This window comes from Nyctibius grandis, chromosome 6 (assembly GCF_013368605.1).
Source record: "Nyctibius grandis isolate bNycGra1 chromosome 6, bNycGra1.pri, whole genome shotgun sequence".
NCBI lineage: Eukaryota > Metazoa > Chordata > Aves > Nyctibiiformes > Nyctibiidae > Nyctibius > Nyctibius grandis.
Genome location: NC_090663.1, coordinates 52,908,733 through 52,936,271, shown reverse-complemented (window position 1 = coordinate 52,936,271; position 27,539 = coordinate 52,908,733). Strand labels below are relative to the sequence as shown.

At 39.1% G+C, this 27,539-nt stretch overlaps 1 protein-coding gene across 1 annotated transcript in view; it reads left to right on the top strand.

Moving 5' to 3' along the window:
* The first annotated feature begins 642 nt into the window (after positions 1-642).
* Positions 643-27,539, top strand: part of FHIP1A (FHF complex subunit HOOK interacting protein 1A) — a 39,533-nt gene continuing 12,636 nt past the window's right edge. Inside the window, exons 1-5 of the mRNA XM_068404021.1 lie at positions 643-744; positions 2,150-2,776; positions 7,659-7,817; positions 10,038-10,124; positions 24,269-24,436. Of these exons, the coding sequence (XP_068260122.1) occupies positions 643-744; positions 2,150-2,776; positions 7,659-7,817; positions 10,038-10,124; positions 24,269-24,436 (1,143 nt within the window). The remainder of the gene's footprint in view (positions 745-2,149; positions 2,777-7,658; positions 7,818-10,037; positions 10,125-24,268; positions 24,437-27,539) is intronic.

The following is a 27,539-nucleotide window of genomic DNA, read 5'->3' as shown; positions in this document are numbered from 1 at the left end:
TATGGCGTTCTACAGATGTTTTCAACTGTTTATGGTATGCGTTCTGACAGAAAACTTGAAGTATTTGTAATTATATCTATTCATGTAAATTTTGTTTTTAAAAATTAGAGAAATAACCTGTACTTTTATTTACCTGTGTAGTCTATACAACATTAGTTACTAAGCAACTCTGGAGACAGACATGGTCAGGTGGCAAAAATGTCATAATGAAGAACTAAAAATGTAGTGACATATGCATAAAATGTTTACTGCACGAGCTTCTGTATGCTTATTAACTTCAGCAGCACCTTAATTCAGTTACTGATCTCAAAAGTTTGAGCGTTAGAAACTATTACCATGAGGAAAAGTTTGAGAAGATGGTCCCTTATAACGTGCTTTAAAAAATTCTATCCTCAAACTGAATTAAAAGACAAAAGGTTTTAGTGTTGTCTTTAAGTATGTTCTTTTTTGTTATACGCTATAATTGGATGTGCATAGGTATATGTGTGTTTTTGTTTTGTTTTTTAAACAGATTTCTGTGGATACCAAAGTTCAAAACACAATATCAGTCTCCTCATGATGCTTGAACATCTGTAGCTAACTACAGGATTTTAAAAAGAAATCCAGCATGGCCTAGTTGGCTTGACCTTTGGAAAATTTATAATGTCCTCTGGAACCAGTATCAGCAAAAATCGGCAGGCTCTGAGCCTGCAGGGTGTTGACCCAGAAACATGCATGATAGTGTTTAGAACACACTGGGCACAGGTAATGTTAATTAGTTTTATTGATTTGAAGTATGCTGCGTTAATAGGAATCTGCTTCGTTCTTTCTTTTGGGATAATCCTGAATTGCTCAGGAACAAATGTCTTTCATGCAGAATGTAGTAGATAACACTGAAACGTTTTTAAAATGCAAAGGTAATTGACCTTTCAAGGTATGGTTAGGCTTTACTAATCACACTTTGAACTGCAGATTTGCATCTAAATGGGAAGTGGTAGGACATAGTAATCTTATGGAAGGCCTAGATCTTCTTACTGGCTTTCCTAGTTATTCGCTGTGACTTGTACCCTGTTGCAAACTTCTTTGCTTCTTTTCCTTGTGCTGGGTAAGGCTTGCCTATCTTTTGTAAAGTATATTAGATGCATGGGTGCAAAGCTGTATGCAGTGTTGTTTATTAAGGATAGATATAGATTATGCCCTTCAGCATATTCTAAAAATTGTTTGCATGTTATTAGGATTATAATTGCTTTTAGGCAAAGATCTTTTGCTCTGAGCACCAAAATATAAGGTCTTACTTGCTGCAGTAATATGAATAATTAACCATTTATGTAAAATTGATTTCTGTGCTGCTGCTTTTGCTTTTTTTTGGCTATCCCAAAAAGCGAGTGAGATCTAATGGTGGTGTTTCTGAGATGTTTCCAGAGTCAGAGGAGCCATCATTCAAGAGTCACCTTTTCTCACTTAACTCTAGTGATGCTGTCATGTTAGGGGCGCCACGGTTTCTTTGTGTTTTTGTAGCAATTATTTTCCACAAAAAGGCTAAAGACAGTGGTTGTTTCACAGACAGCAAGCTTCACTATTGCATGCAGAACAGAATTTAATCCAGGAGTATAAGTGCGGGGATGACAATTGTTACTCATTCCTACATCTATATTGAATGTTGTAAGAGTATGTGGGCATCAGTGGCTGTTAGGTGTCATATAAGATGTGGCAAGGAAATATCAGCTCTGTGGGCTTTTGCCACTCTTACTACTGCAAATCATCTCATGATGTTGATACTCCTGAGCACAGTTACTCTGGCTGAAGAGCAGGCCCTTTGATTTCAGTCCTTTGTGACAAACTTATTTCAAATATCATTGAAACTCAATTTCTGAAGGCTAAGGGAACCTAGTTTATATATACTTCAGAGAACCCCAAGTTTTCAGCAATAGGACAAGTGGCAAATTTAGGTGCTTATTAAAAAAAGTGAACAAAAGCATTACATTTTGGCCTTGTACATGCCAGATGTGAAACTTTTAAATTTAGAGAGTTGACAGACAAAAACTAAAAACGTAAAAAGAGTTTGCGCTTTTTGTGTTAAGAATTTTGGTGTTTTTTTCCTTTATTAGGGGTAAGAGCATATTTTTAAAAAATGCATTCAAATAATTGATCTGCCTTTGTTTTTCTCTAGGTTCTGAAAATCTTAGAGAAGCATGATCCCTTGAAAAACACTCATGCAAAGTACGGGGCTATTTCACCTGATGAGGCCAGCACTGTTCAGAATTATGTGGAGCACATGCTTTTCTTATTAATTGAGGAGCAAGCAAAGGACGCCTCAATGGGGCCTATTCTGGAGTTTGTGGTCTCAGAAAACATCATGGAGAAGCTTTTTCTTTGGAGCCTACGGCGAGAGTTCACTGATGAGACAAAAATTGAGCAACTCAAAATGTATGAAATGCTAGTAACCCAGTCTCATCAGCCTTTGCTGCATCACAAGCCCATCCTGAGGCCTTTGATGATGTTGCTGAGCTCCTGCTCAGGAACAGCCACTCCAACAGTGGAAACAGAGTTGGTTGTACTCTTGAACCAGCTCTGCTCTATAATAGCCAAAGATCCCTCCATTTTAGAACTGTTTTTCCACACCAGTGAGGACCAAGGAGCTGCCAATTTCCTCATATTTTCCCTGCTGATTCCCTTCATCCATCGAGAAGGAACAGTAGGCCAACAGGCCCGTGATGCACTGCTTTTCATAATGTCTCTGTCTGCAGAAAACAATGTTGTTGCAAACCACATAGCAGAAAACACCTATTTTTGCCCAGTAAGTTGTTCTTGTTTTGCTTGATCTTCAATGCTAAACTGTCTCCCTTGTATTCTTCTCATCCTTTTCTGTCTTTTTTGATAAAGATGTGTTGTAACACATTTGTTTCTGCTAACAGCTATTTCACAAATTGTAATGCTGTTTAAGCCAGCCCTACTGCCAAACACAGTCTTGCTCCTTGTTTTCATACCAGTGTCTTGTGCTTTTGGGACAGCACAAGTATTTTTGCAGTCACACAGTGAATTGAATTGGGAAACTGATGGAAGTTATAGCAGAGCTTGGTACGAGGGAAACCTGTTCTGTCTCACTGTGAGGCCTCTGTGAGATTCTGGGGGTGAAGGGAGTAAGAAATGGGAACAAGTTGTTCTAAGCTATTGTTTCTGGTGGCAGTGCCAGCTTAGGCAGGCTATGCTTCCACACTGTAACATCAGTTCAACAGTTCAAAAAATAAGTGTGAAAATAGTGTGAGTGTTATAGAAATGTAATATTTTTTGCAAGATAAAAGTGAGACTTGCTCTTTGTCACAGAATTGGATGTTTCTATGGCTGTCTCAGGCAAAACGCCATCTTGTTATGTTGTACTGTTACAAAACTTGGTAGTAGTGTTACATTGTTAGATCTGGCAAACCAATCTTACAACATGAATAGCAAACCTTTGCTGTTAAACAAGTAAATGATCTAATTTAACGAACAAAGCTGCCCTAGTGCAGTTTCAAAGCTAAGGCAGAAAGGACATGACAACACCGGCTTCTTCATGCCTTATCACAAGGTTAGATCTGCAATGGATGGGTTCAAAACCAAGTATCATTCTGTAGAAAAGTTGCTCTTGTTTGCCAGTTTTTGGACTGATTCTTTTATCTTCTGCGTGGCTTGTGTTTTAGTTTAATAAATGCCAGAAAAAATGAAGTGGAGGGGGAGCCTTACATAGCTACTAAAGCAGAGAGCTTTAGAGCAGAGAACACTAGAATCCCTGCATTAAGCATTGGTGCATGACAGCTATTCCAGCCGTAGGTCTGCATTTACCCTGAGATTGCTATGTCCTTTGAGCAGTAGGGCAGAGCAGGTTTGCAGGCTGGAGGAGGCCTACAAGTTCCAAAACAAAACTTCTAAATGGTTTCCTTTGTCAGTTGTAAATATTGCATCGAATTTCTTGTGCTGAGAGACTCTAGTTGACCTTGTTTAATAGATGCTGCTAAAGAATATGAACTTGATTCTCAGACTGTCCCTGAGACAGATACCATTATTGGATCCATGCTATAACTTCCATAATTACATCTTCCAATTAATTAAAAAAAAAAAAACGGCAGCGTTTTTACACTGAAGATAAAAGCCAGCTATATTAACCTTCGAACAGCAGGGAGCCATGATTGACAATCATTCTAATTAGGAAGGCTTCTTGTCAAAATGTTCTAAAATCAGACTTTTCTGAACAGTAATGAGACTGGCCTAAGTCTATAATAAAACTTTAATGCGATGCCGTAGAATTAGCTCACTAGCACAAAATCTTTTTTGAGTTTGAGCATGATGAGCTGGAGGAACAGGTTTTGTTCTGGTGGAAGACTGTAGGTGTCAGTGGCATTGCTGTATGTCAATCAAATCAGTGCAGATGTGGCCTTATCTACTCTGCAAAACAGCTAGCGCAGTCCTGTGCTGATAGGAGCGGCATTTGGGTGGCACTGTGCTGATGCTCTCTCTGGCTCTGGGGAGTTGGTTGGTAGAATGTAGGGTTTTCTTTACCATCCCTTATTGCATAGTATAGGCATGCCCTGGGATGGGATCCGGCCATCAATCTCTGCTGCCTCAGATACCCGAATCAGTGTTAGATCTGTGTCAAAGTGAACCTGAAGGCTTTCTTGATACCATTTTTGAGCTAACTTTGGTGAGCAGCTTTTTAAAACTAGATTGTCCACGGTATTCAAAACTGTATGTGAGTAAACTACAAAGAAGGAAGGGGACGGGCTGCAGTAAGGTAAATCACTAACAAATATTTTTAACACAGAATGTGTACACAAACTACACATGGGCAAAGATTTCTGATTTTACAGAGATTTTTTTTCTGCCATATCATTTTTATCATGTTTTGACTGGAAAGTTGTCTGAATCTGAAGATGTTGTCTGTTCAGCATTATAATAAGAAAACTTTCTAAAGGATTTTGAGCAGCATAACATCTCAAAGTCTCTCCATAAAACTTTGTATTTGTAAATACCTTACAGCTTAGGAAAGCAAGTATTAAAGCAGGAGGAGGTATGGCTCTGCAATGTCCTTGAAAAGTTGAGGCTGCACGGAGATAGAAAGACTATCGATGTGGGAGGAAAGGGAATTACTAAAGGGAAGGAATTGGCCAGATAGCAACTGATTATATATTAACAACACATTTTAATCATATAATGTGTCTGGGGTTACAAATCACGTAGTCAGTCAGTGTCTTCTGTGAGTTAAGAAAAAGTAAATCAAAAAAGATCAGTTTGCGGAGAAACTCATGACTTGATGGTGAGAAAGAAACTGCTGGAGATGCTTGTGAAGTAGATGAGCATGTAGGATTGTCTTGACAAATGTTGGGAGAAGTTTAAAAGGACACTGCTCTGGGTAAAACAAAAAATAAACCCAATCTTGCCCTTCCAGGACGTGAACTCGTTCATTTATTTCCCTTTCAGACTTTTTTTTCATTGATGTTTATCGTGTTACTGATTACAACTCCATAATGTAGTCTATATACGTGCATTATTTTATATGCCTGCTTATAGAATGTGAAGAGTTCTGTTAGTAATTTCAAGTGGCAATCCTGTCTATACCGTACCCTTTTCTGAAAATTTTCAAATGTTTTTTACCTAAAGAGATGATATTGCTTCCACTGGCTACTCTCTGTCTCAGTGCATTAGAAACGTAATTTCACGTAGAGCCATTTGTGTTGTACTTCACGGCAAAAATAAGAACTTTTTAAACTTTAGAGATTTTAGCAGCCACATCTGTCACTTCTTACTTCAGTAAGTCAGACAAACTAAAGAATTCTTCACTTCAAGACATTGACTGATTGTGAGTTTACTGCTCCTTTTAGTGGAGAGTAGTATGTTTTGCTCAAGGTCAGTTTCTTGTGCTTAAGGACTAAATGTCCATATGAAGGAGAAATGTGGATAGTACACAGCTCTGAAAATCAGATTGCTTACTGAGAGGGTAAGTATGCGTTTATGAATAGCAATTAAATTTTAAGCAGACAATGGAAAATCGAGTGTGCATTAGTTAACAGGTTGCAACACAAAAGAAACTCAAGTTCTCTCTTCGGAATTTTTTCATTCCTAGAATCATTTGAAGCCTGGGTTTGTGAGTGTAAGTGCGTGTGTGGGTTATGTATAGGTAGTTCTGTAGGCCTAGTAAGATCTTTCTAACTTTTAGCTTTGAGCTACTCTACCATGAGAGGGAGAAAAAGCAAAAAAGATTCTGGTTATAGAAGAATGTGATTGTACAAATAAAGCTTTGCTCAATGGCTTTAGCTTCTTAGGTTTTTAACCTGTCTCCGGCATCTTTCTTTATATATCTATGTATATATGTGTATAAAAAAAGTAGCACAGTATGCTAAAGCAGTGAATTTTCCACAGTATTCCCGCCCTTAATATTTGGCTTTATTATGTATGCCAGAATAAATCCATCTTCAAAATTATGTGATTTAGGAAAGGAAAGCATTCAGAAACACAGCCTTTGTCTGACTGGATGGGTTAGCCATTATAATTGGTTACGCTTGCGTATGATCAAAACCTGCATCCCCTTCCATGAACTCTTGGTCTTTGACCTGCACATTGTCAACTGTTTGTTTTCTGATCAATAAAACAGTTGTGTTTCATCTGAGCTTTGACTGTCTAGCCCTGTAGATGTCAAGTAGCCCTTTGTAGAAAGAGGAAAAATTCTTACAAGAGTCTGTTGAATGAAAACTAAAAATATTTCCATCAGGTTGAGTCTTAATGATCCCATTAAAATGAGGATAATCTTAAAAATTATTCTGAAGTTTATAAAACCATGTCAGAAGGATAAGAGTTGTAAGTAATATTTAGAAAATTTCCAGCTTCAAATAACTTTAATTATTAAAAACTTGATCTGAAACTACCAATACTCTAAAAACCTTTTTGGAAATACACTTTTTAAATTGTAACTAAAAACACAATCTTGTGCTTGAGTGATATATTCTAAATAAATCATCTGTAAGCCTTAATATCACTGGAAACAATGTCTATACAGCAACTTATTTCAGGGTTTTTTTATCTCTTCCTTTCCGCCTTCCAAGTAAGTAAGAAAGGAAAATGAGAAATTATGAACAGTTAGAATTTTTATTTTTTTTTAAAAAATGGATTCAGCTGGGTTCAAGTGCCTAGGAATGAAAGTCAACATATATGTGTGGTCTACATGAGGCTGAACTTAATTTTTGTTGATAGGGGCACTATCCCCCTCCATTTCTAGTGTTTCATATTTCCGAGTGAAATCACTTGATATAGGCACGTGTAAGCAGCAACATTCAAATCACTGATGAAAGACAAGCTGTTGATATATGACAGTGATGGTTTCTTCTGGAAGGGACTGAAGGAAAGTATAAAATGATTTTACAAGTATTTAAAAAGAAATTACAACTTCGGATTAAAAAAAAAAAAAAAAGACAACCTGCTTTTCCCCATCACTTTCTCGTAAATACCAGCTCTTGGAAGAAGGACATTATATGGAAGGCTTTTTAAAATATTCATGTCTTTCTGCCACAGGACTCTTTCAAAAGGAAATGAAATTAATCTCAATGATCTCTTATGTTACTAAAACCAGTAAGAGAAATGATTCGTGGCATTGCCATTCAAGCAGCTGGACAGTTGGAAAGTCAACTTATTTCTCTTCTGTTTTTGAAATACAGGTGCTAGCAACAGGACTAAGTGGCCTCTATTCATCTTTGCCTACAAAGCTGGAAGAAAAAGGAGAAGAGTGGCACTGTCTGCTGAAAGATGACTGGCTCTTGTCACCAGCCCTTGTACAATTCATGAATTCCCTTGAATTTTGTAATGCTGTGATACAGGTAATGGAGTAGAGTTGGCCTGTCCTTTTGAAGTAGTAGTGTTTTATATATTCTGCAGAAGTTTGTAAATTATACAGTTTATTTACTTCTATTAATGGCATGGACTTTTAAAGTTACACTAAAATAAGTTGCTTGTAAAATGAATGCTTTGTGCTGTTTGTCCTGGTTATAAGGATGAATTAATATGTTTTTGGTTTTCAGGTGGCAAATGTTTCAAATTAAAGCAGTAGATTTGTGTGGTGGCTTGATATTCCATTATGTAATTGGGAGGATTTTCTTTTTTGAAAAAAAATATTTATTGCATTTTATTACCACTGTTGATACTAAAAGTAAATTGAATGCCTTTACATGTGGAAAAATTGTAGTCTTTATGTATTTAAGTGCTGCAAAACATTCTGTGTTTGTCTAAGCTCTCATAATAGCGTACAAAAGAAAATAGTCTGTTTTGCCTGTTGGCGAGTACTGCATAAAGAAAGCTTTCCAAGCAGAATTTAGGTATCTTCCCAGAAATATAAATTCATTTTAGATTAGCCTGTTTTGAAACCACTCTCTGTTCTTAATGATTATTTCTTTATTACAGTATATTTTTTCTGGCTTTGATCCCTTACTATTTTTTTTCCTCTAATCTAAACGTAAAATGAGATTTTTGTCTTTTTGTATTGTTTTTAAGGCTGGAAAACCCTATAGAACCCCTGTCCAGTATTTTATTAAAACATTATGTAAATTCTACAGAAACTGTGGATTTATGTGTTACTTGAAGAAATGTGCTGTATAGGATTGAAAATTTAGTCACATTTACTGTTAAATAAAAGATATGTTTTAATGAGACGTGTGCAAAATACAGTAAAGCAACTGATTGACTATTAAAGCATTGAACAAGCAAAAATAATAGTAGCTGTCATTTTTTAAAAGCAATATACAAGGTTTTTAACACGCATGTTTGAACGTGAAGAGGAGACAATATTCATTATGGTGTCTAAGCGGAATTTTTCTACAGATCTACACTTGTAGGAGGTCATGTGTGATACCTGTTTTTTTAAATTGATGTGAAGGTTACCGCAGACAAATTAAAGAAGAGCATATTATTTTAAAACCACTTTTCAAATAAACTCAAAATGGTTAAGCATGTTCAGATGAAATGCAGAAAAAGCAGTTTCTGACTGCTGCTTGATTGTGTTTTTATAGTCTGTCTTCAGCTGAATTGAAAGCTCAGTGACTGCAGGAATCCTTGCTCTGTGCATGGAATGGTTTTCGTGGTGTGGCTTGTTCTGTGTTGACCCAAAAACTTTGGCCAGAGATCAAAAAGGGACAGTGTAGCCAAGACCTCTTGCCATTTACTACTTTTTCTGTGGATCACAGCATAGGAAAGGCAACCCATTTTCTTCCCCTTTCCAAAGTAAGGGTTACAAATTTAAAGGAAATCTGGGAAGAATTGCAAGTGGGAGAATGTATTTGTGGCCACATGTAGGCCGTGACATTCCAGTCTCTATGTGAACTTCAAACAGAATATATTATCCTAGAATGCTTCTGAATGGAATTTGGGTTTTGTTTTATCAGGTTTCTTTCAAATACATGAATTGATAATGTCGTCTTTGTGAAAACAAAATGAATGTTTCATTATAAAAGTAGATTTTGCACTTCTAATAACAGTTCATTTTTTAAAGCTCCTAACCAACCTGTTGAATGAATAATGTAGGTTTTGTTTTCATTTCTGTTTTACAGTGGTTGGGTGAAGGGCATGTGAACAGCACGTTCTTACCCCGTAGCTAGAGAGCGCTTTGGTTTACCTACTCTTGAACCATAGGAAAGCAGTTGTTCTGCTTTTTCTTCTTGTAAGAGGACAAGTTAACAATGGCAAATCCACCTTCAAGTGACCCTGATGAGGTTGCAAGAGCTAAATTTAGAATCTCAAATCTTCCTTTGATGCATGGGTATACACACTTTTCTGTCCATCCATTCATCTTTGTCAGCATGCAGGGAGATTGAAAAGCCCTGTTCTCTAAATTTGGCAGGCTTACTGTAATTGAACATAGTTTGTGTGTTTCTTTGAAGAAAGAAAAATCTTTTAAGAACCTGTATCATAGCAAATGCTGGTGAGAAGGACAAATGAACATGTCTTGTTAAATGGGAAAGAGTTTCGGTAGTGATTAACAGTAGTCTGTTCCCCATCTTGTTTTAAATCTCACTGGAACTGTCTCTCTCTCTCCCCCACCCTCTTAGGTGGCACATCCCTTGATACGTAACCAGCTTGTGAATTACATTTACAATGGATTTTTGGTGCCAGTAATGGCTCCTGCGCTCCATAAGGTCAGTGGTGTATGCAAGCATGACACGAAATAATAACAGTCAAAAGTATTATGGATGATCTCTGGGTAAAGACACTATTAAATGTACTGTCAGTAGTGACTTCCATATAAAAGAGTAAGTTTCTAGACTAACTTTTCATCTTTTCAATCCATACTTTCTATTTACACTATATAGATTATTAAGCAAGATATAGGTATTTGTGAAAATGCTTAAAATTCTTAAGTGAATTGAAGAACCAAAATATTTTTGTTGCGCTAGGCTGACATATCATCAAAAAAGGAGTGATCTTTTAGACAACGTTTCATCATGGCAGATGTTTACATGAGGATTTTTTTATTTCAAATTAACATTTTCCAAAAGGAAAATGCCCCCAAGGCATTTGCTGATTTTAGCAAAGTTGGTATTGTTTTGTACTTCCTTATCACAGTTGGTAGTTGTTCTCATAAGGTGGAGAAGAAATGGAGTTTGGTATCAATTTTCTAATGTATTAGGGTGCAATTTATGTTGCTTTGAAGAAAAAAAAATTTCTTTGGATTGTAGGAGTTATCCTTAGCAAAACATATCACTGATGTTGGTGAATTACTTATTTTTTTTTCTTGTTAGGCTGCAGGAAACTACTTTTCCAACTGTTGCAGAATATGTCAATTAACAGCCTTCATTGCCCTGTAAAAAAAACCCACCTTGTTTGAGGACAAAAGGTAGGAACTGCTGAGAGTAAAAAACCACCAAAAACTGCCAAGAGAGGACTAATAAATTACTTTTTGAAGGTCTACTAATTTTTACTAAGCCTGCCAAGCAGAAAGGACTGCACCTGTTTCATTTTCTGAGAGGCCAGTGAAATACTGTACCCTGCTTTCTAGTCTAGGACTTGTCTTGGCAGTGCACACAATTCTTTGTGGTAAGTAGTCACTTACCAAGAAGGTAATAAGCAGTATAGAATTTTCCTCAAAGATTTGACAGACGTCAAACATTTGGAAACTTGATGAGGGCTGAAAGAAAATTTGGCTGCAAACTACATCAAGGCTGTAGTCTGTCATTGAAGTCACCTCCTTACCTGGGAGTAATTTTTTCTATTTCTGTATCTTGACTTAATCCTTTGCTGAGACTGGGAATTAGAATCAGAAGTGAAAAGCTAACTGGCTTTAGGTCAAGGTTATGGACAACAAGGGAGATATCAGAATGTAGCTGTGGGATTCTGGTCTTACTGGGTACTGGTTTTACCTCTGAAGTACTTAAGACAAATTTTAGGTTGTTTTGAACACTACCATGCTGCTGAATGCCATTCTTATTGGTCAGTAAATCTGCTAACCCCTATTGGCTTGATTATTTCCCCGTTGGTGTTACTTAAATCATTTAAAACGTGCTGTTCTGTTTAGTTTTTTTTCATGTGATGGAAATTTTGGTGAACCTTATTTATATACACTGAAATTGGGTGAAATCGTATTTCTCTTGAAAATGGAGATGTTGGCTGCTAACATATGTGATTTTCAAGCCTAGATCTTTCCTGAACTCGTACATGCTGTTTGGTGTCTTGTTCTTCCAGTGATAAACCTTTCCTTGATTAGCATTAAATTTGACCTTTTCATCTTTAAAAATTAACTACTTACGTGTGTAAACGTCAAATGCATTTAATGGAGAAGATGGATTGCACCATCTAGTGGATCTGATACAAGGCTCTCACATACTTGAGACCAAAACTCCATAGCAAAAGGAAACAAGTAAACAGAGTCACATTTGACCTCTTCAGTCTTTCTGTGTTGTGCCCCACATTAATTTAACAGAAAATAAATATTTTACATCATTGCTTTTGGGACAGATGACTGTGTGCTAAAACAGATAATTATCACAGAATCATACAGAATCACAGAATCAATCAGGTTGGAAGAGACTTCTGGGATCATCAAGTCCAACCACTTAAGCCCCCAAATGGGTGATACAGTTTTCAAAGCCTCAACTCAGCATGACTATTTTCAATGGCAACTAGAAATTATTTTAATGTATGAAAGAGCTGATACAGCATATTTGAGGAAAAAATTGCTCTGCAGCAAGACACAGACTTGCATTTATTGTTTTTGCAAAGACAGCTCCAGTCAAGAATGTAGACATCTAGGAAGGAAGTCTTCAGTCTTTTCTGTTTTCAACATGATAGAACTTGATTTCTGTTTAAAACAAAAGCAGCAACATAAACAAGTCCAGTGATCAGACAGGAAGTCACATTAACAAATCAAATTTAGTTGATCCAAGTATATAAAATAAAATAATCCGAACAGCTGTACAAGCACTATTAAATAAATTGTGTGGCTAATAGTCTTATTTGCTTTTAATCCCTCATGGAGTAACAAACAACATCAGTTTGCCTTTGCAACTGATGTATTTAGATATGAGCAAAATGTCTGGTTCGAGGAGGGTTACTCACTTTTGGATTAAAGCTAAGCCTATATTGTAGATGATAGGTGCTGGCCAGTCTCTTCCTTCCTCCTCTCTCTTCACAGAATCACAGAATGGCTGAGGCTGGTAAGCATCTCTGGAGATCGTCCTGTTGAACACACCTGCTCAGAGCAGGGTCAGCTAGAGCAGGTTGCTTAGGGTTGTGTCCAGTTGGATGTTGAATAACTCCAAACTAGAGACGATGTACCCTCTCTGGGCAACACTGTTCCAGTGTTTGACCACCTGTACAGTAGAAAAGTGTGTGGTCGTTGTTTGCTTTTTTTTTTTCCTGATGTCCAGTTGGAATTTCCTGGATTTCAGTTTGTGGCCCATTGCTTCTTGTCCTTTCACTGGGCAACACTGTTCCAGTGTTTGACCACCTGTACAGTAGAAAAGTGTGTGGTCGTTGTTTGCTTTTTTTTTTTTTCCTGATGTCCAGTTGGAATTTCCTGGATTTCAGTTTGTGGCCCATTGCTTCTTGTCCTTTCACTGGGCACCACTGAGAAGAGTTTGGCTCCATCTTCTTTGCTTCTTCCCAGCAGATCTTTGCACACATGGATAAGATCCTGCCTGAGCCTTCTGTTCTCCATGTTGAACAGTCCCAGATCTCTCAGCCTCTCCTCATATGATAGATGTTCCCATCCCATAATCATCTTTGTGGGCCTTTGCTGGACTTGCTCCAGTATGTCAGTGTGTCTCTTCTATGGGGGAGCCCAGCACTCTTGATGCATCTTACCAGTACTGAGTAAAGGGGAAGGATGCCCCCCACCAACCTGCTAGCAAGACGACTCTTAATGTAGCCCAGGAGACTGTGAGTCATCTTTATCATCTGGCTGCATTGCTGGGTCATGGCCAATTTTTTGTTCACAAGGACCTGCAGGTGCTTTCTTGCAAAGCTGCTTTCCAGCTAGTCGGTCCCCAGTGCGCACTTGTGCCTGGGGTTATTCCTCCCCAGGCACAGGGCTTTGCATTTGTTATGGAACTTCATGAGGTTCCTGTTTGCCTCTTTCTTCAGACTGTCAAGATCCCTCTGAATGGCAGCACAGCCATCCAGTCTTATCAGCTGCTCCTCCCAGTTTTGTAACGTCTATGAACTTGCATGAGAGTGCATCCATCTCATCATCTAGGTCATTAATGAAGATATTAAACAGTATTCGCCATAATGTAGAACACACACCACTGGCCTCTGGCTGGGCTTTGCATTGCTGACCACAATCTGTTGAGCCCAGCAGTTCAAATAGTTTTTAATCCACCTCACTGTCCACTTATCCGGTGTGTTCTTCATAAGTTTGTCTATGAGGATGTTGTACAAGAGACAATGTTGAAAGCCTTGTAAGATAAATAACTGCTGTCCATTTATCTATGAAGCCAGTCATCTTATTGTAGAAGGCTATTGGGTTGGTCAGGCTTGATTTTTCCCCTTTGTAAATCCATGCTGTCCCAGTCACCACCTTCTCCTTAATATGTTTGGAAATGGCCTCCAGGAGGTTTTACTCCATCCCCTTCCCAGGGATTGATGTAAGGCTGACCAGCCTGTAGTTCCCTGGATCATCCTTCGTGAAGACTGGAGTGATATGTGCTTACTTTTTGTCCTCAGGAGCTTCTTTTGGTAGCTACAACCTTTCAAAAACCAAGAGTTTCCTTGACAGTCTGGGATGCAACCTATCAGGCCCCACTGTATGTCCAGTTTGTTTAAATGTTCCCTAACCTGATCCCCCTCCTCTAAGGGTAAGTCCTCCTTGCTCCAGACTTCCACTCTCGTATTGGGGACCTGGGGTTACGGAAGGCAAATTTGCCAGTAAAGACCAAGGTGAGGAAGGCATTGAGTACTGTGGCTTTCTCCATGTATTTTGTCACCACATCCCCTTCCCCATTCAGCAGTGAGCACACATTTTGCATAGTCTTCCTTTTGTTGTTGAAGCCCTTCTTCAACTCCAGCTGGACTTTGGCTTTCCTAATCCTTTCCCTGTACACTCCGGCGCTTTTTTTCCATATTCCTCCTGGATTACCTGTCCCTGCTTCTGTCGCTTCCTTTTCATGTTTCAGTTTTGTTAGGAGCTCCTAGTTCATCCATGCAGACCTTCTGTCTCCTTTCACAGAGTCACAGAATCACAGAATGTTAGGGATTGGAAGGGACCTCGAAAGATCATCTAGTCCAATCCCCCTGCCGGGGCAGGATTGCCTAGACCATATCACACAGGAACGCGTCCAGGCGGGTTTTGAATGTCTCCAGAGAAGGAGACTCCACAACCTCTCTGGGCAGCCTGTTCCAGTGTTCGGTCACCCTCACCGTAAAGAAGTTTTTCCTCATATTTAAGTGGAACCTCCTGTGTTCCAGCTTGCACCCATTGCCCCTTGTCCTGTCAAGGGATGTCACTGAGAAGAGCCTGGCTCCATCCTCTTGACACTTGCCCTTTACATATTTATAAACATTAATGAGGTCACCCCTCAGTCTCCTCTTCTCTAAGCTAAAGAGACCCAGCTCCCTCAGCCTCTCCTCAGAAGGGAGATGTTCCACCCCCTTAATCATCTTCGTGGCTCTGCGCTGGACTCTCTCTAGCAGTTCCCTGTCCTTCTTGAACTGAGGGGCCCAGAACTGGACACAATACTCCAGATGCGGCCTCACCAGGGCAGAGTAGAGGGGGAGGAGAACCTCTCTTGACCTGCTGACCACACCCCTTCTAATACACCCCAGGATGCCATTGGCCTTCTTGGCCACAAGGGCACACTGCTGGCTCATGGTCATCCTGCTGTCCACTAGGACCCCCAGGTCCCTTTCCCCTATGCTCCTCTCCAACAGCTCTGTCCCCAACTTGTACTGGTACATGGGGTTGTTCTTGCCCAGATGCAGGACTCTACACTTGCCCTTGTTATATTTCATTAAGTTTCTCCCCGCCCAACTCTCCAGCCTGTCCAGGTCTCTCTGAATGGCTGCGCAGCCTTCCGGTGTGTCAGCCACTCCTCCCAGTTTGGTGTCATCAGCAAACTTGCTGACAGCGCACTCTAATCCCTCATCCAAGTCATTAATGAATATATTGAATAGAACTGGTCCCAGAACCGACCCTTGCGGAACTCCGCTAGACACAGGCCTCCAACTGGACTCTGTCCCATTGACCACCACTCTCTGGCTTCTTTCCTTCAGCCAGTTCACAATCCACCTCACTACCCGATCATCCAGACTACACTTCCTCAGTTTAGCTGCGAGGATGCTGTGGGAGACCGTGTCAAACGCTTTACTGAAATCAAGATAGACCACATCCACAGCTCTACCATCATCTATCCACCGGGTTACATCCTCATAAAAGGCTATCAAGTTGGTTAAGCATGACTTCCCCTTGGTGAAGCCATGCTGAGTGCCCCTAATGATCCCCCTATCCTTGATGTGCCTAGAGACAGCACCAAGGACAAGTTGTTCCATCACCTTTCCGGGGATGGAGGTGAGGCTGACCGGTCTATAGTTACCCGGGTCCTCCTTCTTGCCCTTTTTGAAGACTGGAGTGACATTTGCTTTCCTCCAGTCCTCAGGCACCTCTCCTGTTGCCCATGACTTAGCAAAGATGATGGAGAGTGGCCTAGCAATGACTTCCGCCAGCTCCCTCAGCACCTGCGGGTGCATCCCATCAGGGCCCATGGATTTATGGACATCCAGATTGCTTAATTGGTCCCTGACCCAGCCCTCATCAACCAAGACAGATTCCTCCTCTATCCTGACTTCTTCTGAGGCCGCAAGGGTCCAGGGCTCCTCAGGACAGCCTCCAACAGTATAGACAGAGGCAAAGAAGACATTCAGTAACTCCGCCTTCTTTTTATTCTCTGTCTCCAGGGCCCCCACCTCATTCATCAGTGGGCCTACATTGCCTCTAGTGTTGGCTTTACCTGCAATGTATTTGAAGAAGCCCTTTCTGTTGTCCTTGACCTCTCTTGCAAGGTTTAATTCCAAGGAGGCCTTAGCTTTCCTAGTTGCCTCCCTACATTCCTTAACTTCCTTCTCTTCTCCCAACTTAAAACACTGACTATGAAACAAGACTTTTGGTAAAAGTAGCATCAGAATTTCAGTAAGTAGAATTTCAGTAAAAGTAGTTCAGAAATACAGTATGTGGTCCAAAGCTTTGAGATATGTATGTGTGTGATCTTGAAATGTCTGTGACATTTATGGAACTATGTAGTAAGCTCTGCCTTTTTTAATTTTTGCAGATTGTCTCCCTATGCATACTTACTGTGTACACAGTTCACTGTGTGAATGGAACAGTGCAAGAGTGTTGAGAACAGAGATGTGCTTCTATGAAAAAGTCAGGGGGTGGGGAGACCAACGTATTTTGCTTGATGTGATTTTTATGATTTTATCTCGGGAAGCTAGTATGGAGCTGAAAAAAGAATTTGCTAGTTCAGTTTTTTTTCCAGTTAAGGAAGTCCCAAATTGATTGGGCTAGCTAGCTAGCTAGCTTGAAATAACCTGTTTTTCACAGTGAGCTCTGTGAAGGTTATTTACGTAGCAGATTAACTGCAATGTGCTTAAATAACCCCAACATTCTCAAGTTTATGACTCCCTAACTTCATTTCTCAAAGATATGTATCCTAAATATAGCATGTTCTCGTAGCTTAATTTATACCTGGTCTGTACCAGCCTTGTCACTTTGTGTGGGTTATCCCACCTACATGTGTAATGAGTGATGGACAAATATGTTCATATCTCAGAAGCTGCACGTTGCTGGATGGGCAGACAGAGCCCAGATTTGTATTATGTAGCTGGGGATATGCATTAACTGGCTGTGCTGGGATAACCCTGTCTTGTCCTTTGGATGTGTGGATTTTATTGTACTTTTTACAGAAGTGTTACCTCCCTTACTTCTAATGTCTGAGTTTCTTGAGACATCGAAAAAAATGATTCAATGTCATTGTTCAGGGGGGTTTATCTTTATGCAAGGTCACAAATTCCTTATTTCTGTACAAATTCAGTTAAAAATAGAAGGAATAAAATATTTTGTCTGTAAAGATACAGAGGTGAAGAAAAGGTTAATTTGGTAGTTTTCCCTTTGTAGCAACAATCCATGATTTAAATTTTTGCCCAAACCATCTTTTATTCTTTCTGGTGTAAGTGTCTGAGATTTAAGAAAATTAAGACTATCTGGCAGAATCTGTTCTTAAATTAAGACTGGTATTTTTTGATGGCATGTCAGTTACCACTTGGAATTATGAAGTTCTGTACGTTCTTTGGTACTTAAGGGAAAAATACTTGTGAGAAGGTATAACTCTGCTCAGGCAGAGACCCATACCAGTAAATTTCTGTTACATATTTCATTGACTATTTCTTGCTTCACTTTCAAAACTAACATTTTGGAGCTCTATCAAAAAAACATAAGGTCTTTTGGGGCCAAATTGTACAAGGGTCCAAGTAATCAAATAAGACTAATTTTCTCTTCAGTTAAAACCTAATTGAAATTCCAGAGTGAATCCAGAATAACCTTATCAAAGTCTGTTTTACTGGTTCTGCTAGAGGCTGCATTGCCGTGGTTTGGTTTTTATGGTAGTAGAAGGTGATTATTTACCTTATTCATTTAGGTAGCTGCAGCACTATTGTAGAAATCTGAGTGAAATCCTTTATATGAATCCTGAGTGAAGGTCCTTAATATGTATATATTTTGCAGTCAAAACCATGTGCCATTAATTAGGAGCCACACTGTGGTATATATAAATATTATGCTATCTTTGATACAAGTCAGACTGGTTATATACATCTCTTTACTGTAAGTGCGTATGATTTAATTTTAATTTGGCATTCAGAGAACTTGGGTGACAAAGATAGCTATTCGGAACATCTTGAGTGTTTATGTAATTTGTGTTATTTCAATTTATTGAAGATAGTGCTAAAAATTTGACAAATTATATGATAAAAGCAAGTTTTTGATGTCTTAGCATTTACTGCTTTAGTACACGGCATTTAATTGCTAACTATGATATAATTATTTTTTACTTGGAAGCCTTATTTTAACCTGAATAATGGAAAATTGTACCAGCTTTTTAGGTTGCTGTGGGCCAAGTGAACAGAACTGCTCTGTGGAAGCGCTGGCATGGTCCTTTTAAATAAGCTCTGTCAAATGGACCCCAATTCCATTGCTCACTAACACATCTAAATGAAAACCTCTAACATGGTATGCTACTGTGTTAATTCAATAATACTTGCTTGATGATTACACAGCTCAGCTAGGGGGAAATGACTTGTAAATTATACTGTACAGATTAGGAGCATCTTTATAAATACCCTATGAGACTATCAGTTCCCATTTAGAAATAATACCATCTTTCACCTTACTGAAAAGCATTTGGACAGCTGCTGTAAAAAGGTGTAAACCAAGCGTTACTGGAAAACTTTGAATAGTCTCGTGCTTTGGAGAAGCCCATCAATAGGTACAAAACTTAGTTTTACCAGCTATGGAGTGGATACGTGTTAAAGGTGCCTTTCACTCTTTGCATCAAACGCTGCAGTTGAGTTGAATTTTAACCCTGGTGTAAACTGAACCAGTTTATAAATGTAAGCTGAGGGAAGTTGAAGCAGTTCTGGTTTTCTGGTTCCCCCAGTGTGCAAACTTCCTCTGTCCCTGATCCCGCTTGACCCTCCTCTCTTTTACCAGGACAACTGTTCATATGGGAAACTGATTGAAGTTCAAACTCGCCTTTATTTCCTGGATAGTTTTAACCTGAATAAATTCCCTGAGCCAATTCACTGTGCAGTGAAGTGAAGGATGAACCCTTCTGCCAGTATAAGCAGGGGGCAAGAAGCTGAAAATGAATAGAAAGGAGAAGAGAGTGGGAATGGTTGGTATTTTTAATCAGTGAGGTGGGCATATTCAGGTTTAAACTGCTCGTGGATCTAGAGGATAAGTTCTAGCAAGAACATTCATGGTCTCTTCATAGGCAGTACAAAATCCTTGTAAGGAAGGGAAACGTGGAGGAAAGGAGGAATCGTGATAGCCATATTCCTGTAAGAGGGCATGGAGCTGTAAATTAGAAAATATATTGTGTGGATCCCAAGGGAAAATAGCCAGTAATAAAGAATCAGTGCAATTGGTCTAACACAGTGAGTGTAATATATTAAACTGAACTCGCAATGACAGTAATTTCTGGCTCTTTGCTATTACTTGGCACAGTGGTTTGTAAAAGCTGGATCTCTTTACAGTGTTCTGCCTCACCATCTAATCAGTCATCAGAGGAGACGAGAAAAGGTTTGCTAAAAATTATTACACAATTAGAGAAGGGTAGTGCAAGGCTAAAAGTGGCTTTCTGTTTTCAATAATCTCTAATCAAATATCTGTCTGGCTATGAAGAATCTCAGGTAGTCCCTTTTGTAGCAGACTACATCTTCAAAAACATCTATAACAACTGCTTGTTGTAAAGAAAAACACGTGGATGAAGTTTTAAATGATATCTTTAGATAGATGCTTTAAATTTATATGTATATTGAAAAAAAATTCCAAAAACTTTTAATCGTTACAACTGTGGATAATGAAAATAGAAATGGTAGTATCCTGGTCTGATTAATGCAATGGATATGGCTATTTTTCATTTTCTATCCTACAATTTTATCTTAGGAGCAGAGATATCTCAGGTCTTTACCATTAGTAGAACGGATCTAATGCAAGGGATGCTGCTGGGGGGGTTTATTTTTGTTGTTGTGGCACTGGTGGATTTTAATATTGCTGAAATATCTTTATAAAAACATAGCTTGAAACTTACTCACTTAGCAAAGGGCTTTTCTAGAAAACTACCATTTCTTAAGTTTATTCATCTCCCTTTGTTATGGTATTTTTCTTGATACCTGAATTATCAGAGGTGAAGAATTTTCAAATTAAATATCAGAATTGTGGATGTGTGAAAGTTTTTGTTTGTTTTTTGTCATCCTTTCAAAGATGTTCAGTTCTGAGGGCTAGCTAAAAGCTTACTTGGACAAATTATGCTGTAATCAATGTTTACAATGATAGAACGTTTTTGTAAGCCGCCTCAGGATTTGACTGTAGTGGGCATGCTTGACATGGGTAGTAAATGTTCTGTTCTCTAGGAGCATTTGTTCTTTTGTTGTTTACCTAAGTACTAATTTGAATTTATTAGAAAGGATTTCGCTACTTTCCCCAAATCTGTCTCACGAGACATTAGTTTAAGGAGAGACGACCAGCAGGTAATGTGAATGAAGCTTAATAGTGTGGCTTTGGTATCTTAGGAAACAGAGATCTTCAATAACAACTGCACAAATTGAATGAGTCTCACTTTCAACACTCAATGTATTATGTATAATGCAATCTGTAGAAAAGGTTTACAGAGTTAAAAGGGTTTTTGCCAAGGCTGGATTTTGCCTGGTGTAACTGATTTCTCCAACGTCCTTCGCTAGTTAATTGCAAAAAAAATGAGTTCTCTAGAGGCTCATTCAGAGCAGGCTAATGTATCCCATTGAATAAAAGGAAAATTAGCCTCATGGAACTAAAATTAGCCTTTTTGAATACCTCTCTAGGTGCCTCAAATATTCAGAAGTTACACTTATTATCAGATATGGTAAAAGGGAGAAGCAAACCCGGAATGCAAGGTGGCAAAATAAGATATAATTTTAAAAGCACAGATGTCTGCTTGCTGGGTTAATTGATCTTTTTCCTAAGCTGCATACGTGGCTTTCACTTCAAATGCCAAAAAAGCAATATTTTTGTTTGATTTGTTCTTGTGAGGAAGCAGAAGGACGGTCTCTGTGCTGGTTTGTATGGACAAGTTGTGCACAAAGGCACGCTGAGAGAGCACTGGAACTTAGAGAACACTATAGCATTAAAATCACTTGTACAGCGTTAACTTGCCTGCTTTGAATGTTGCCTAGTGAGCTGCAGAACAGATCCTAGCTTCATTTATTGCAGAAGTTTGAAGGAGTGTTGTGGATAAGGCAGTGTGTTTTCATTGAAAAATGAAAAAAGATTCTTATAAATCCATTTAAATCTTGACAAAACTTAGTCTTCCCTCTTTCTCAGAAAATGGTTAAGCAGATTCAGCAACTTCTTTCGCAAGAAGAACTAAAAATTAAGTGTAATGTGGCACCCTGCACAGAAAACCTCAATTCAAACAATTGAGATTCAACAAGGTTATAAGTAACTCCTTTGTGAGCTATTTGGGCTTTGTTAATCATTGGTTGGTGCTTCTAGCTCTGTTTAGTGGTATCAGTGAAGTGTTGGCTATGGTAAACTTGACTTCTTTTTTTTGTCTAGTCCCCAAGCTGTTAGGGGCACCGAACATGCTGTCGGAATTGAACATTTAAGTAGTCTCCATCTGGCTTTCCTCTGCTCTTTGTTTCATTCATGAAATGCACCCTGAAAAGCATATAGGTTTCTCTCACTGATATAAATGTAGGATGAGTTGTCCAAAGAGCATCCGTTTCATAAAAAGGTCACTGCCCTTGTGAATCCGATGGCTTTTCTTGCTTTCATTTACAGCTTTGGTATTTATACATACACACAGGCCCATTCCTCTGCTGTCAGCAAACATCTGTGAAACCCGCAGGCCAAGAACGTGCTGCTTCTTCCCTGTCAAGGATGAAGGAGAAGTGACACAGAAACATAACAATGCATTACTTCTGTCTGGCCTTTCCTTGGCAGAGGGTTTAAACTCTTCGATGAACTGTGTGTTCTCATAATGATGTCACATGATAGATTTCTTGGGCTTTGCTTTTTACAGTTTGCTGCTATAAAAAAACAACAAAAAAAAAGCCAGTTCTCAGGGCAACAGTCAACAGCTTTCATCAGAAAGCCTTTCTTTATTACCCTACAAGTCCCCACACCTTTCGGCTATTGCCAAAAAAAAAAAAGGCAGCTCAGCTCCAACCAGAAACAATTTCCTTTCTTTCACAACCCTGGCTCATTTCCTGAGCACGTTTTTTGGTGGTTGAAATGTGGCAGTAGTCCTATGGAAAAGTGTATGTATGTGCATAAGCACATTTGTTTTATCATATTTACAGCAATACAGAATTTGAGTTAGGGCTGTAGCCACAGTGCTAATTCTGGCAATTTGTAACTTTGGGGTGCTTAACCTAGTAACTTAATTCTTTTTTTTTCCACTTGAGGCTTGTGGGGGAAGGAGGAGGAATGAATTAATAAACTGTATTCTGAGTTGGGGTATATGTTAATAGATTTTATTTCGTAAAAGAACTATATTCTCATTTCTGGTTTGGTAGCAGTGAACATAAAACTACAGATCTAGAAGCTGTGTCTAGCTGTTGCTTACTAAGCCTTACAAAGTTCACAGATCCTGTGAAAGTGTGCCTCGTTCCTTTCCTTACACTGTTATATTTTAATGGTTGATTTTGACCGACCTTACTGCAATAAACTTGGAAGGTGAACTTATTTCCCATTCTGGCGAAAAATTCGACTGTTGCTGCTTCACTGGTGCTTTGTTCCTAAAGCCAAAATGAGCTAGTAGCCCACTGTATTAAGGATGGTGTAGCTGAGTGTTAGAGCAAGGCCTCAGAATAAGAGCGAATCAATGACCGTAACTTCAGAGCTTCTCTGTGCTCTCCTCATTGGTGCCCCTTCTCCGTAAGGTCTGCAGGCTGCATGCAGCATTCCTATGTTCTGTGTAACCAGCCAGAAGCAGCCTGTGATCTTAAATGCTCTAAAGAGAACATTTGCAGCATGACATTACTGTGTACGTGGCTAACAGGCAGCATAATGGAACAGGGGTTTTAATATTTACAGCATGTTACATAAATGCTGCCCTTCTGAGTATTTTCTAAATCCTCTTAGCTCTTAAGTGACAGCTTTGGTTCTTTTTTTTAATAAACTCAGTCTTTTCATTTATCCAGCTAAGTCTGGTAAACAAAAGATGTTTAATACTTCCTTTCATATAGGCAGATTCTTGTGTTTAAGGGTTTATCTTTGTGCACTTAAGCTTATTAGGTTCCTGGGTAACAATTTTTAAAAAGCTGACTTTGCAACAGCAGTGCATGGTGCAGAGGTGGCCTTTGGAATTTTGTGAGCTTTGCCAGTGCATACTGTGAATAGATAAACTCCAAAGGATTGCTATAAGCAGAGCAGTGTGGGTTATGGTATGCAAATGTCACGTGGATATTTGAATTGTATTTTGATATACAAATGGTCAGTAGCGAAGGTTTGGGGTTTTGGTTTGTGCATGTATGTATGTCTATACATACTCCTTTTAAAAACTGAGTGAGATGAGGAATTGTACTGTGGGAAAATAAAAAGAAATTGTGGCAAAATTCTGGATAGCTATGGGGATTTTTTTCTTTAAAGCTCTTGAACCAGACCTAGTTTGTACTGTGCTTTCATTGTGCTCTGACACTTATTTTTAATAAAGTGGTAGATGCAGGTATTCACAACATCTGAAAATGCTTCTGAAGGATGATGGAAGTGTGATGCAAAAGAGCTGACATGGGCAGAAAAGTGGTGGGGAGTTCTAGCATGATTTGGCTCTTTGTATTTCGGTATGTGTGAGATTTGGGGTGTCAGTTTGGGGGAGAGTTTTTTCCTGGGTCAGCAAGACAGATAAGAAATGGGTTCAAAATGCTTGTGAGTCATTCAGAAGCACGCTCTTGCAAATTTAAAAGCAAAGACCTCAATGTTTTTGTGGCAGTGATACATATGGAGACCTTAGAGTGTTAGCCAGGTGTATGGTTGCAGAGAATGGATGGATATTTTGTGTGTGAAGTATGTTTGCATTTACATTATTTTTGCTTGCAGGTGACTGTGGAAGAAGTGATGACTACTACTGCATACCTGGATCTCTTTTTGCGTAGTGTTTCAGAGCCAGCCCTCCTCAAGATTTTCCTCCATTTTATTTTGCTGCACCGACATGAGAATGTGCATATCCTAGATACACTTACTAGCCGAATCAACACGCCTTTCCGGGTAAGACAAGCAGGAAGGAAGTTCAGGTACTCAGCATGGATGTAGGTTAAATATTTAAATGGGAGATTCCATATATTCATTGGGTATCTGTTTAACTAGGAATTTTCTCCCCCCACCAAAATGTGTGATTTCTCCACCCCCTCAATTTTTGTGTGTGTGTGATGACATCTAGCTACCACTATACTAAGTTGATAAATGTGTGAGGTGGTTTCACACATACGGGAAATGGGATAGAGGGACATGAGGGCTTCTGGAAGTCTGGATTCTGTTAGAAGATTAAAGGTAAATTTGGAAGCATTTTTATTCTGGATACTGCTGAATTAGTGCTGCCATAGATAACTCACCCTGGGACTTATATAAATATACTTGTGGTGAGGAGCATTTTTGATCTTTGGAGTTTTGCCAAGCAACAAGCATTTTCAAATAGTCCTTGTGGGAGGTGATGGGAGCCCTATAAGGATGTCTCCAAATTGCTCCAAGTTGTGAATTGCAGTATTGCCAATATATTTCTCAGGAATCAAGTCTGTATTGTTGTAGCGTGTTTGCCTAACTGTGATGTTGCCTGCTTTCTTCTTTGATTAAAAGAAGGCGCTTTCTTGCTCAAGTGATCAGATTGCTGCTTCCTTTTCTTTGCCTTCACTCCTCTGTGTAGTAAGGTTTATCTCAAATTTGCAGTGAGCCCCTTCTCAGCCTAGGCACAATGCACCACAGTGGCTGGAGAGCTAGCTGACAGAGATAATAGTAGAGTTGCCTTTGCTAACAGTTGGATCTTCCAGCAGGAAAATGACTACTTGTTGCACTGGACTACCCTTCTGAGCCTTGCTTAGCGGGCAGTCTTGGCTGAATCTTGTGTGATGCACAGCTTCATGGATGAAATAAAGAATGTTGTTTTAGTGCAGGTACAAGAGAAGCCAGAACACCAGCATGTGCATTAAATTTGTGTATTAGGGACAGTAGCTTCATCTGAAATTTGTTTTGAAATGTGAGTGCACAAAGATACGAATATATGCTGCTGTTACTGCATCTCTAAGATGGATTAACTCTGAAAACTGAAACAGCTTCTGTTGACAAAAATGCAAATGCTGTTGTCTCTGCTAATCATTAATTACTGTTCCATAGGCAAACGAGATGGGAATTGTAAAGAATTCTGCAGCCCTGAGCAACTCAGGATCTCAGCCAAAATGGTTCTGTGATGCTACATGAGTTTCCCGCAGTCGAGTGTGGCCAAGTGCAAAAGCCAGATCTGCAGCCTCTTGTGTTTCTGTAGCACAAAAGCTGCATACGTTATTATTGATGAAAATACTTATTAACAATTCACAGGGTTAAACTTATGTACAGACAGGTGGCCAAAAGGACTTGTAAAAATACTATCCTCTCTGTCTCCTAGGCATATATTAGATCTTTTCTTTTTACAAAATACAAAAATAGACTGGCTTTACTTATTCAGATGGTTCCTAGTTTGCAATATGGTTGCAAAGACAAATGAGATATGTTTCCCTATAAACTGAAATTTCCTAAATACAGGAAAATTTAAGGCAGTAGCAGTTTTTTTGAACTTTCATGGTATGAAGAAAAGTTAGACTTGGCTCTCAGAGAATTTCCCTCTGTCCCTGGCCTAAAACACAGCTTTCATGCAAGGATCTGGCTTCTTCCAAAAGCTTGTTGTGAAGCTCTTCAACTCCTATTCCTATTAAGAACTCCAGTTGTGGTTATTGCTTCTTCTCTTCCCTTTTACTTTCTCCATCTGCTTCTGCAGACATGAGGTCTTGGACTAATTCTCACCTTCCTGTTGGCTCCTAGTACAAGCAGTGGACAGTGCTGGCAGGGGAAACAAGTTTGAGCTCCACTTTGCTTCACTGCAAGCCAGCTCACGAGCATGCCCTGGTTCTCTTCTCTCTGCTTTTTGCCTTTCTCTTGTTCTTCTCTGGGTGTTAGTTCAATGACCAAACTAGGGAAGGCAATCAAACAAACTTTTGCTTTTCAGAGGCTATCAAGAGAGGTTCACTTAATTTTACTGTTTAACTGTTCCACAGATACAGCTACGAAGTAAAGGAAAATACATATATGTATAGATATTTTTCAAGAAATAGATGCATTTATCTGGTCTTGGTCACCATGGGCAGTCAATAATATTGTAGGGGAGCTGAGTCACTCATCTGAAAGAGAGAACTGGAAATAGTGAAACAAAGAGTCTTTAAGTTGACATTCTTGAGAAAGCATGGGCTGGAGAGAGGAACATAGCAATGTGCTGCTGCAGAGCTAGAATAAAGCATTTTAACAGTGGGAGTAAGGGAGGTGACTGCAGAGAAGAGAAAGAAATTCCATGGTGTGGAGGAGAAGCCATGCCCAGGAAGTATGTTAGATTTAATCCTGAATGAATTACAAAGGATGTTCAGTGACTGAAAAAAAAGACATAGAGAAATATCTGTAGCTTTTTTCTTATTTTGTCCTAATCTGTTTCTTTTGTTAGCTACTGCAAAGTGCAATTAATTTCATATATTAATTATTTGAGTCTATATAATTAGTATAGGGAGAGGCAAGATTTAAATACTGACTTGAAACTCTCTCAAAGGGTCAACTTATGCTAAATAATTGTCACAAGAGTCATCCTGGTCCTGGAGTCTAAGCCAGCTGTGAGATACTGTTTCTAGGAGAGAGCAGTGCAGGAGAATGTGCCCAAGGAAACATGCATTAAGAGGCAGGGAGATGATGGTGCTGTGGTCCATGAAAACCAGTGAAAGCTTACAGCTCATGCTTCTACTATGCTGGACATAACTGTGCGGTCTGGTAAGCATCTGGCAGGTAGAAATGTACGGTAGCTTTGAAAGTGTTGTATGTCTAATTAGTGATCAAAAAAGCCCGTAGAAGTCCATGTTTCCAGCCTGTCCTAAAGCCACTATGAAAGTGAGATGACCATCACAGAATGGGTATGATTTTTCTCTCTGCTGAGTGTGACTACTGAAATACCTAGTTATGGGTACACCTTTGCCAAAAAGGCAAGCATGCAATTCCAACGAGGAATCCAATTTTTCTTTCCTTTCTTCTTGTCTCACAGAAAGGAACTTCATGCCTTGCTATGGTTCCCAGACATTCAAGTGACCTG